At 52.3% G+C, this 11979-nt stretch overlaps 1 protein-coding gene and 1 non-coding gene across 4 annotated transcripts in view; both read right to left on the reverse strand.

The window, feature by feature from the left end:
- CCDC136 (coiled-coil domain containing 136) overlaps positions 1 to 6442 on the reverse strand; it is a 29720-nt gene extending 23278 nt beyond the window's left edge. For 2 of the 3 annotated variants that reach the window (XM_043965680.1, XM_043965679.1), the window contains exons 1-4: positions 6305 to 6442; positions 4697 to 4801; positions 3310 to 3567; positions 3077 to 3151 (exon numbers count right to left, since the gene is read on the reverse strand). In XM_043965680.1, the coding sequence (XP_043821615.1) occupies positions 3077 to 3151; positions 3310 to 3567; positions 4697 to 4801; positions 6305 to 6362 (496 nt within the window). In that variant the 5' untranslated portion in view covers positions 6363 to 6442. Of the gene's footprint in view, positions 1 to 3076; positions 3152 to 3309; positions 3568 to 4696; positions 4802 to 5258; positions 5358 to 6304 lie in introns of those variants that run through there. The other variant, XM_043965681.1, reaches the window with a different exon arrangement.
- A 5239-nt stretch (positions 6443 to 11681) lies between these two features.
- TRNAP-AGG lies at positions 11682 to 11753 on the reverse strand. The gene has a single exon. It is a non-coding gene; the product is annotated as a tRNA-Pro (tRNA).
- Between the last annotated feature and the right edge of the window lie 226 nt (positions 11754 to 11979).

An 11979-nucleotide genomic window follows, 5' to 3' on the forward strand; every position in this document is an offset into this window, starting at 1 on the left:
ATATATCTGAGCCCCTCCCCTCTCTCCTACAGAGTGGAAGCTTCTGGAGAGAAGGGCCTGTTCCTTTCTCTTTTTTTGGTCTTTGTATGCCCAGCAACCTCGTGGCAGGCTTACTGCTTGTTGACTGACTGACTGATGGATGGATGGGAATATAAAAGGAGGGAGCTGGCCTAGGTGGGCTCTAAGGAGGGTGGCTAAGGGGGTGGTCCCTTCCGTCTGTAATTCCTACGACCTTCTAACGCCGGCCAAGGTGTTCTCCACCTTAGAGCTGGAGGCAGCGTGGGGGGCAAGCCGGGCAGGAGCGGGGGCACTGCAGCTGGGGTCAGGCTGAGAGTTGGCAGCGTGGAGGGCTTGGGCGGGGCTTTGACGCTGGGGGTGGGGCTTGTTTGGGAGTTGAAGGGGGAGGGGCTTCTCCGGGAGTTGGCAGGAGTAGGGCGGGGCCTTAAGAGGGGCGGGACAGGACGAGATGGGTCTCCGAGATGGTCTGTGCTGATTGGCGGTAAGGCGGGGAGTGTCTGCCTCCGGTGGGGGCTTTGGGTCTGGGTCCCGGGGCGGAGAGTCGGTTCTCACTCACTGGTCAGGGACTCCATCGCACCGGCCCGCCTAGTAGTCTCCTTGGGGGGAACCCCCCCCGCGCGTGGCCCTCCCAGCCCCGTGGGGCTATGGCGGCCGCTTCCGGCCGTCCAGGAGTCCGGCCTACCCCCAGGGAGCGCGCGCCCCCTGCGGGCGGAAACGGGCAGTGAACGGGCGAAGAGCTGGAAAGAGGAGGGAGGGGGAGGAGGGAGGGAGAGAAAAGAGAAGAACGCTCTGCCGTCCCCTGCAGGGATGTATGTGGTAGTGATGTCTGACCTGTGAGCTGTGTGTGTGTGTGTGTGTGTGTGTGTGTGTGTGTGTGTGTGTGTGTGCGCGTGCTCGTGGGTAGGAGTCAAAGGGTGTGTTCAGGGCATAAAGTGTGTAGACTCAAGCTGGGAAGAATCGTGGAATTATATGAGCTTAGAGTTGGAAGGGATCTCAAAGGTCATATAGTCCAACCCACTCTCCTCCCCCATCCCTTTTTTTAAACATGAAAAAACTGAGGTCCAGGAGAGATTCAAGGATTTACTCAAGAGCACACAAGGGAGTAAGTGGCAGAGCCCCTTCGGGTCCCATGATCAACGTCCCACTTAGACCAGCTGGTCATCAGTCTAACCCTTTCATTGTTCAGGCCTATAGCCTGACGATATAGATAAGTAGCAGTCAAGTCAACAAGCATTTATTAAGTGCCAACTGTGTGCCACACACACAGAGGCACATTGGCTGAAATAGAGATTTCAAACCTAGGTCTCCTGCCTCCAAGGACAGTATTTTATGCTGCCTCTCCTCATCTCATTTGATCTTCCCCATAGCCCTTGGAGGTTGGCATAGCTGGTATCATTCTTATTTTACAAAGAAGGAAACTAAGGGCCTTGGAGATAGTTGAGCTGCTTGCTCAAGGTCATAGAACTGGTAAATGTCAGAACTGAGATAGAAATCCTGGTCTTTTGACTCCAGGGCTAATTCTTTCCTCTACAGCTTCCTCAGCTTCAGACTGTGTGTGTGTGTGTGTGTGTGTGTGTGTGTGTGTGTATACTCCAAAGATATTTTTATTCTTAGACCCCAGGGGCCAGTGGACATGTAGCTGTGGCGTGTGCATGGGTCTGTAGGGGCATTGGATCTCTGCCTGAAGCCAGCGATGCTATGGGGTCACCCATAGTCAGCAGCTATAAATATACCCAGAGTTCTGGCCCTGTGCCCCATTGCCTGGGAGCAGGAGAACCAACTGCATAGATGTTATGGAAACCACATGAATGTGTTTCCTGCCTGAGATCATAGGGTTATAGGACTTAAAGTTGGAAGGGACTGTAGAGATTCGATTCAGTAAGTATTTTTGAAGGGCCTAGTATGTGCAAGATACTGTAGCAAAGTCATCGATGTCACAAGAACATCCCTAGAGATAAGAAATGTGAAGCCAAGGGAAACTAATCAGCTTGTCTAAGCTCATCCTGGGAGTAAGCAGCAGAGCCGAATTTGAACCCAGGGCCACTGACTTGAAATGCAGGGCTCTGGCCACTAGACCATGGTTGCCTCACTGTCTCCCTTTTTCCCACCTCTGGGCCTTCTGTCATCATTTCCTTTTTGCCGTTCTTTGTTCCTCCCTTTGCCCTGGCTGGCTGATTTCTATTCCTGCTCATCTCTTTGTTGTCTCTGTTCTTTATTTTCCCCATTTCCTCCTCCTTTTGTCCCATACTGGCCCGCCTCCCTGTGGACTGCCTGCTCTGAAGCTCTTTTCTAGGACATCTCCCAGAAATTGGAAGCTGGAAGGAGTCAACTGAAGCTGCCTTGATGTTGCCGTGGGATCCGGAACACCTGCCCTGCTGCTCCTCAGAGATAGCTGCCCGTGGGAGCTGATGGGAAGGGATTTCTAGGTCAGCCATTGGACTCCTGGTAGCTAGAGAGAGAGCCCCTCCTTGATTGCACAGTTTTGGAGCCTGTGGGCATTATTGATTCTGGTTGGCTCACTTGCCCTATCCCAGATTCCTTCTGAAGAGAAGAGAGGGGCCAAGGAATGTGACTGGGCCAAGATGGATGCAGCACTTCTCATTGCTTGAAGGGAAATGGGAGCTGGAGTGACCCTGCCCCTACTCCTAAGTCACCCCTCCCAGCATCCAACTTGTTCCCTCACCTCCCTGGTACCGATCCAGACATCGAAGGAGAATGGATGAGCTAGAGAAAAGGGGGCGAGTGGAAGCGAAGAGGCAAAGAAGAGAAGAGGAAGTGACGGAGAGGAGTTTCAATAGAAGATGGGTGACTAAAGAGAGAAGGGCCAGGGGAAAAGAGCTAAGGATGGGGTGGGGGCGGGGGTGGGGTTTGAAAAGTGGAAGATGAAATCCAAAGGGACAGAGGAAATGGGAGGATAGTGAAGAAGAGGTAAAGAAAGAGATCATCTTGGATGATGAACAAAGCAGTACAGGAGATGGGATTAGTTCCTGGCAAAATGGTCAAATGACCCCCCCCCCATTCCCCTCCCCTTGCTTCATCCATCAAACTCTGGCATTACCCTGCAGTTTCTGGATCTGCTTGGTGAAGGTCTCCGCCTGCTGGGCACTGGCTAGTCGCTCATCCTCCAGGAGTCCTGAAACAGAGACCAGGAGTGGGCTGAGGGAGAGCCCAAGGCCGGAGTGCTTCCATCCCTTCCTGCAGGCTCCCCCTCAGGAGCCTCACCAGATGTGGAAGAGGCCAAACTTCAGGACTTGGAGGGGCAGAGAGCTGACGAACCAAGACTGCACTAACCTTGTAGCTCAAGTGAGTCATCCTCATGCTGGCCAGCCAGCTCCCGGGTCTCTTCTAGCTCAGCCACCAGTTGCAACACCTGGGCCCTCAGCTCCTCCAGCTCAGTCTCAGTGAGGCTCAGCCCCCGAGGCTTGCCTCCGTTCAGGGACCTCGCATCACTATCCATCTGCTCCTCTTTCTCTTCCTTTTTCTCTTCCTCTCCCTCTCCTTCTTCCTCTTCCTCTTCCTCTTCATACAGAGCTGGGAGCAATACTTCCCCTGTGAGACAGACCCCCCCAACACACACACATACACAGCATCAGGGTCACCTTTTTTTAGCTGAGATCTCAAACTTGCAACTTGTTACACCAGCCAAGGTGACCAAGTAGAGGTGATGCACTGGTGCCATCTGCTGGTCCCCAATCAGTCCCCCCCCAAGCAGTATCTGTAGAATTGGGGCTCAGGATAATTCTCATCTCTCTCCCCAGACCTTCCTGGAGTTTGCTGACCAGTTTCATTTGGGAGGAGCCTCTCACAATGATAGGCTCTTTGGGGAGGCTTCAAGGCATGGGCTGAGAACAGTGAAGGAAAGCTCCCCAGCCCATGGCCACCGAGCCACCGGGCCACCTGGCTGCTTCTAGTTTTGACTCCTGGAGCTTGGAGCAAGTAAATAGAGAATCTGAGCGCTGGAAAGAAGTTTAGAGGTTACTGATGCCAAGCTCTCATCCAGGTCAAGAATCAATTCCCAGGACATCTGCTTGAGCACTGGCCTAGGGAAATTCAGACTTTGTGGATGCCAGCTGGGGTGAAAGAGGCATCCCTCAGGCTCTAGCTAGGCAAATGTGGGATCACAGCCTACATGTTAATATGTTCCTTAAACAGAGTGTAGGGAGGGATTCGTGGACACTGGTTAAATGGTAGCACCAGCAGACTGTGGCCCTGTGACTATGACTGTGCCTCTTCTATCAAGAGAGCCTTTCCATTGTGACGCCTTCCTTCCAACCTGGAAGGTCTAGCTGTGGGAAGAGGGGAGCATTTGCTCGAAAGGCAGACCACCATTTTGGGGATGGGGGCAGATAACTGGTCACATCGTGGGGATGAAGTGAGGACCGGTTCCTCGGGTGGAAAAGCTCATCAGGAAGTCTTTTGCTGTGGCATGGTTTCATCCTAACAGGATAGACCCTAGTTAAGCTGGGTCTGTTCAGGAAGCAGTGAGGGTAGACCTTCAAGTATTTGCCTCCCCTCCTAAAGCCTTAGGGTGACAACTGGTTATTAGTTTGAGGTGAGGAGAGTTCTGGGAAAAGCTGGAGAAATGATGGGGTCAAGGCTGAGAGCTCCAGGGAGAGGGAGACGGGAAGTTGAAAAGTAGGAAGGGAGAAAGAAAGCGTTCTAGGGCAAGACGACTCACCATCCACAGTCTGGCCCCAGCGCTCCAGGGACCCCCAGCATTGGCCTTTCTTCCTCTCACAGCCCTCAGGTCCCTCCCAGGACCCTGCAGGGGTCACTGGAAATCCTGTGGAAAGAGAAGTGTGAGAGGCAGAGGGAAGGCTCCTTAAGCCATGGGTGTTTGAATCTTAATGTAAATCCAAGCATCTCCCCATTCCTAGCTTCCATGTTCCCCCATCCCCCCAACTACGACACCTCTGCTGGTTCCAGCTGCTCTACCCTCTCACCCCCAGCTCTGGGGCTAACCCTGGCCCTACTGTCCTCCCCATTCTATCCCAGGTCCCCACCTCTGCTGCTGCTTTCCGCCCTACCCCCACCCCCACCCCCATCCCTGCAGCTGACTCTGCCTCTGAACACCCCCCATCCTGAGTGAGCCCTCATCTTTGCTGCTGATGGTTGCCCCACTCCCAGCTCTGCTGCTAATCCCCCCCCCATCAACACAGGCCCCCAGCTCTACTGCTTCCATCTGCTCTAGCCCCAGCACAGGTCTACTTCCAACCCTGACTGGGACCCCTTCATCTTACTGTAGGTCTCCACTTCTGCTGCTTCTGTCTGCCCTACCCTCTGCATCCAGCTCTGCTGTTCAGCCTGACTGTGACTCCCCTCTACAACAGATCTCTGCTTCTCTTTGCCCCACTCCCCACCTCTAGCTCTGCTTCTGACCCTGACTCTGTGAACACCCCCCACACCCTAACACAGAGGACCACATCTGTTTCTACTGCCCCACCCCAGTTCTGCAACTCACCCTGACTCTGTGAATGCCCCCCCCAGCCCCATATCTTCTCTCTTTCCTTCCTCCACACCCAGCTTTGCTGCGGACAATCACCTCTCTCCCCTTTCCCTGCCAGTTCTAGCTTAGGTTCCCATATCTACTGCTTTTGGTCTCTTATATTTCCAGTTCTACTACTGACTCTGACTAGTGATTCAAAACTGACCAGGTTCTGCTAAACCCAGCTCTCGCTCTCTCTCTCTCTCTCTCTCTCTCTCTCTCTCTCTCTCTCTCTCTCTCTCTCTCTCTCTCTCCATGAGCCCAGAGAGTGTATATTTAGGAAAGAGAGCAGAAGGAAGGTAGAGGAGATGCAGGGAAGGGGAGAGAGGAGGTGAAGAAGAAAAAGCTGGGGGGGGGGCGGTAAGGAAGGGGCAGTGGGAAAAGGGGGTTTGGTTCTTTGAACTGGGAGTCAAATCCCATCATCACCATATTAGCTAATTGTCTCCCTCCCCATCATCCCCTCTTCCCTGTGCTTAAGGCAAGAAGGGGCAGAGGATCTGTGGGGACAGAGCCCGGGAGGTAGGGGAGGTGAAGCGGCTTTCCACAGGGGCAGGTGGGACACGGATGACAAAAGCCCCTCCGAAGGGGAGGGGTGAAGCAGCGGGTCTGGACGTGCGCGGAGGGATGGGCGGGGGGGGGGGGAGAGGGATGGGAAGATGGAGATCCCGGCCTGGGGAGGGAGAGAGGGAGGCAGAACTGCGGACCGAGAGGAAGCGTTGAAGGGAGGGCACAGACTGGGAGAGGAAGGACGGCTGGAGGGGAGAAGGAATGGAGAAGGGTTAGGGGAGCAGCAGCCCTGACCTGAGCACTGGCTGCCCCGGCTCCCGGCTCCCGATCCATCCCCAGCTTCCGTGTCCATGGCCGCAGCCGCTGCCCGCGCCGCTCAGGGCTGAAGCCGCAGAGCCTTGGGGAGCAAGGGCGGGAGGAGAGGAGGAGGAGCTGCTGGGAAGGCGTGCAGAAGGCGGGGACCTAGCCCAGCCCCAGCAGCTCCCCTCTTCTCTCCAGAACCCCCCCTCCCCAGCCTACCTGACGCAACCACTACCGGGGTGGGGGGGCAGAGCCTCTCTCTTTTCCCGGGGTCCCAAAGAGCCCTCCTCCTCCTCCTCCCCCCGCCCCGGACCCTTAACCCCGGGCTGCCAGCCTGGCCTGCTCCTAGGAAGGCGAGGGTCTCGCACACATTCGTGGCTCGGGCGGGGGGCACTCCGCAGCCTTGGCCCCAACAAGGAAGGACGGGACAGGGTCGCGGGTCAGCAAGCCGGGAGCTTGGCTGGACTGCTAGGGCCAGTAACCGCTTCGGAGCACTGCTGTAGGAGAGGGTCCCCCCCCCCAACCTGGAGTCAGTGAGCAAGAAGGAAGGGGGTCCACCCGGAGGACCTCGGGGACTGGGAGACAGAATGCTGGAGTGTCTACACTGTCTGCTGCCAAGGCAAGCCCTAGCACCCCTCTAGTGTGATGTTCCCATGATGGAATAGCCTTCCCTGTGTTATCCAAAGCAGAACATCCCCCCTCCAAGTCCAAAGATCCCTGGTCCCTGGGCTTGTCCTGTTCCTGGGATGCATCAGGGCTGGAGAGAAGACGTTTCCAACGGGGTTCTCAGTAGTGCTGCCCTTTAGGCAGACCAAGTGGGGAACATGTGGAGGCCTGAGGAGAGACACCTGGAAGTGACCCTGGGACTTCCTGGGTTCCCCCCTTCCCTGCCTCCCATCCATTCTATAGTCATTCAGGGGGCCTTTTGGCCCACTCCACGGCCCTTTGCTACATGGGATTTCGCTCCTTCGTTTATAAACCCTAAACTGCTACTTTGTTCTTTCCCTAATACAAATCATTAAAGACCTGTCCTCAAAGCAGCAACTTTATTAAGTGCTGGCAATACAGAGCCCGCTGGGAGGGACCTTATGGGTTATGAGAAGGAAACTGTATACATGGAAGAAAGTTATGAAACCCAGGGCAGCTCCATGGCATAGTCCAGGGATGCTTAAACTTCCCATTCACAACCCCTTTTTACCTGAAAAATGTTTACAAGACCGTTGTATACAAATCAAACATTTACTGCCATATTTTTGTGACCCCACATTCCATTATGCGACTCCCATATGGAGTTGTGGCCCACAGTTTCAGAAGCTTTGGCGTAGTAGCATACCAGGCCTGGAGTCAGGAAGACTCATCTTCCTGAGTTCAAATCCTGCCTCAGACACTTCCTAGCTGTACGAGCCTGGGCAAGTTCACTCCACCCTGTTTGCCTCAGTTTCCTCATCCATAAAATGAGGAAATGGCAAATCATTCCAGTATCTTTGCCAAGAAACTGCCAAATGGGGTCACAAAGAGTCTGGCATGACTGAAAACAACTGAACAATAACAAATAAATATATTCAAAGTAATTTCTGGGGGTAAGGACAGGTCTGACTTTGCAAGGCAGCTTTGTTGGCAGTAGAAGAGGCTTCAGAGGGTTCAGTGGAAGAATCGGGAGAGTGGCCCAAGAACAATGCAGGGACAGGATTGGTGGGGGGAGGGGGTGTTGCAGGAGCTTTGGCCCCCACAGGCTGCAGGTCAGAGTCATAGCTGTTCTGAATGGATGCCAGCCAGTGTAATAAAGGTAATGTTGATGGACACACACTCAGGGGCAGGCAGGGCAGATGGCCAGGCTTAATCTCTTCTGATGGCTTCGGCAGGATTGGTGAGTCCAGGCTGGTTATAGAGTCAGGGGAGGCACAGTAGAGGTGCTCAGCCCTCAGCCAGGTCAGCTGTCCCCAGTGCTGAATAGATGCACAATGGTCATTGTCCATTATAAGGATTATGTATACGTAGAGTCGGGTTGTTTCATGTTTGTTTGTTTTGGCTTGGATCTGTGGTTTCATCAGTAGGGATCTCTTTCTACCAATGCCAACCAATCTGCCCCTTAGCCTTAGTGAGGTGCCTGGGACTCAGAGGTCCCTGATTTACCCAGAATCCCACAAGCAGTATGTGTCAGCGGCAGGTCATGAGGCCATGCAATCAGCCCTCTCTCCACTCTCCTATGCTGCTTTTTCACTGTACCACGCATGTGCCTGCATGTGTGCCATGCATGTGCTACTGAATGTTTTCACATACATGATCATATTCCATTCTCTGACCAACCCTATCAAGTAAGCAGGGTAGATGCCATGTTACTCATTTTCCAGATAATGAGGCCCAAATGGGTCAAATGATCTATCTAGGGTCACCCAGCTAGTTAAATGGCAGACTCCAATTGAAAGCCAGGCCTTCCAACTTCAAGCCCAGGGTGCTCTCCACTAAGCCCCAATGCTTCTCAATTTACTGAGTATCAATATGTTCCAGGTGTCGGTAGCCTTCAGGACTCTACTGCTGGGTTCACCTATGGAAGGAATTGATAACACAACCAGAAAATGGCAATACAGAAATAGACTCATGACCATAATAACACACACACTCTATTGTATCAGTACTCACAGAGACACACGGGAACAGGAATTTCCTCTGGGCCCTTCCAGGTTCTCAGATTCACGAATCCTACTCTTGTAGCATGTGTGTATGGAGTTCAGAACCAGAGCTAGCGGAAGATGCCTGGAGTTAGGCTTCAGGTGGATAGTGGAGAGTGCTGACAGTCCCACCCTTGGCTGTGATGGCCTCATTTCTTTTTTTTCTTTTTTTTTTTAAAGTGAGGCAATGGGGGTTAAGTGACTTGCCCAGGGTCACACAGCTAGTAAGTGTTAAGTGTCTGAGGCTGGATTTGAACTCAGGTCCTCCTGACTCCAGGGCTGGTGCTCTATCCGCTGTGCCACCTAGTTGCCCCAGATGGCCTCATTTCATCAGAACTTCTTTCTCCGCTTGCCTCGGGCCAGGGGCTCTTCCTCCCTCTTCAGCAGCTTAGACACCTGGGAGCATCCCCTGGATCATTTCCTTGTGCTGGGGCCACACTCTATCTAACCTTCTCTTCTGCTGCCTCTCCTCCCCACTCCCAGCCCACTTGCTGCCCCTTGCTCAAGGTTCAGAAATGCCTAGTTATGGCTCTGATGCAGTCTGTCACATAAAGGCACAGTTCCCCAAGGTTCCATGTGCATATAAACATGAAAACAGATCTCAGTCCTTCAGTTTTATATGTTTCATACACTCTGACACACAGCTTCTGCCATATACGCAAAGTCGTTTGTTGCTAGGGTTAAAGAGGCTGTGAAAGGATTGGATAGGCCAGCCAGTCCTGAAGGGCACAGGCCTTTTATTTGACTTGCTTAAGAGAAGGCTGTGGAGCTGACTTGATACTCAAGAAGCCCTAAGTGGGGAGGGCAGAGGCAAGGAGGGAAGGGCAATAGGGTGGCCCCACTGCACTGTGCTAAACTCTTTACAAATATGACATTTGATCCTTACAACAACCCTGGGAGGTAGTTGCTATTATCTCCACCTTATAGTTTAGAAAACTAAGGCAGTCAGAAGTTGTGTCTTGCCCAGGGCCATACAACTAGTGAGTATCTGAGGTCAGATTTGAATTCAGGTCTTCCTGACACCAGGCCCAGTACTCTAATCACTGTACTACCTACTTAGCTCATTGGACTAGGGAAAACTAGACCGACTTAAAAAAAAAGACTTTCCAGACTAAAACATATGTGTGCATGACACAACCTGATTCCAACCCAAAACCTCTAGTGGATTAATTTCAAGCATACAAATACCATGTTTTATGTTTAGAGAAACCTGTCCCACACAGAGTCACACAACTGGACCTGGTGGTCCCAACTCCCAGCTTGCTAACCTGGCTATACTCTCTTTACCTTGGTCTAGCAACTGGGGCATGTCTGGTTAATTCTGTGTCTTCCACAATGCAGGGGTCCAGACTGGCCTTGGTTTGACCCTAAGTTAATATCTTGAATTTATTCAGTATCCTGTGCCTAGGGTAGAGGTCACCTCATTCATCTTGAGCTTTTTGAATTCCCAGAGATCTCCAGAACCAGATATGCTGAGTGATGGGGTTTGAGCTTGGTTCATTATAGGATGGCAAGACCAATCAGATTAGCCCCAAGGGGCTCCACTGGCATAAGCGAGAATTCAGGAATAATTCCGTTCTAGCTCACTGCATGGGATATATCTTTGAGAGGCTGGATTGACTACTAAAGCTGGTTCTGAAATCCAGTCCTCTTAAAGACAGACTTTTAGGGCTGGATCATCTAGTCTAACTTTCCTCTACCCCCCTCCCTTTTTCAAGTCAGGAAACTAAGGCTGGGGATGGTGGGGTGGTTTGTTCAGTCAGACAGCTATTATTGGAAGCAAAGCTGGGATCAGAACCCAACTCTTCTGACACCCAGGGTAATGCCCTATCCACCACACCACACTGCCTCCCTGTGGGATGACCACAGGGGATGACCTAAACCTGTCATCTCAGTAATCTGCTCAGAGAAGAGTTGGTTCTAATAAACTCCATCCCCGTAGTCAGGGGCTCATCCTCCCTCCTAATCCTATCTGAGCAGCTCATCCTTCCTGTAGCTTCGAGAAATTCATTCTTTCCACTGTCTTCATCTGTTATGCTGCCCCTCAGTTGCTCCCAGCATCCCTTTGGGTTTCACTCTTGCAATTGGTCTTTTTTCACACCAGTACTTCAGCTTTGGTCTCCTCTTCTGGCTCACTTAACTTCTGTCAGTCTCTTTTAAAAAAGGTTATGGGGGTGGGGGTGGGGCAGCTAGGTGGTGCAGTGGATAAAGCACCAGCCCTGGATTCAGAAGGAACTGAGTTCAAATCCAGCCTCAGACACTTGACACTTAATAGCTGTGCGATCCTCCTTGGCAAGTCACTTAACCCTCATTGCCCTGCAAAAAAGGAAAAAAAAAAAGGATACTGTGAATCACCCACAGGGAGATCAACCCAGGGAAGCACAAGGTCTGATTCTCCATCCTGACCCTCCTCACCCTCTGACTCCTAAGGGAAAATGTTTTGGCCAGAGTTAGCCAGTTTAATCTCAAGCCATACTTGTCCTATGCCTGTCTGGTCTTTAAGAAAGAGGCATTTAGTTATGGTGAAAGCCCAAGATATGCATGGGGAAACTCAGTGGCAGTTTGTGACCCTGAAGTCCTCAGTATCATAGAACTGGTGCTGGAAGGGACCTCAGAGGCTGTGTTGACCAACCCTCTCATTTTATAGATGGAGGAACTAAGTCTGCTTTTCCTCCAAATGTCAATAAAAGCAAAATAAAATGGGGCTCGTCCGGGATTTGAACCCGGGACCTCTCGCACCCTAAGCGAGAATCATACCCCTAGACCAACGAGCCGGTGATAGAAACAGCTGTCCAGATGTGGTTTTGCCACATCATCAGCATCCAAGCCTTCTGCTAACAGGCGGTTGCTCCCTCTCTCCTTCCAGCCTACCTGGCTCTCAGCCCAGGCCTTGGCTGCACTCCGCCTCACTCTTTGAACTTTCTCCCCTCCCCTTCCAGCTTCAGTGCTACAGTCTGGAGATTCATTGCTTTTAGATGCTAGTGTTTGTGTATATATTGG

Source organism: Dromiciops gliroides, chromosome 5, assembly GCF_019393635.1.
Source record: "Dromiciops gliroides isolate mDroGli1 chromosome 5, mDroGli1.pri, whole genome shotgun sequence".
NCBI lineage: Eukaryota > Metazoa > Chordata > Mammalia > Microbiotheria > Microbiotheriidae > Dromiciops > Dromiciops gliroides.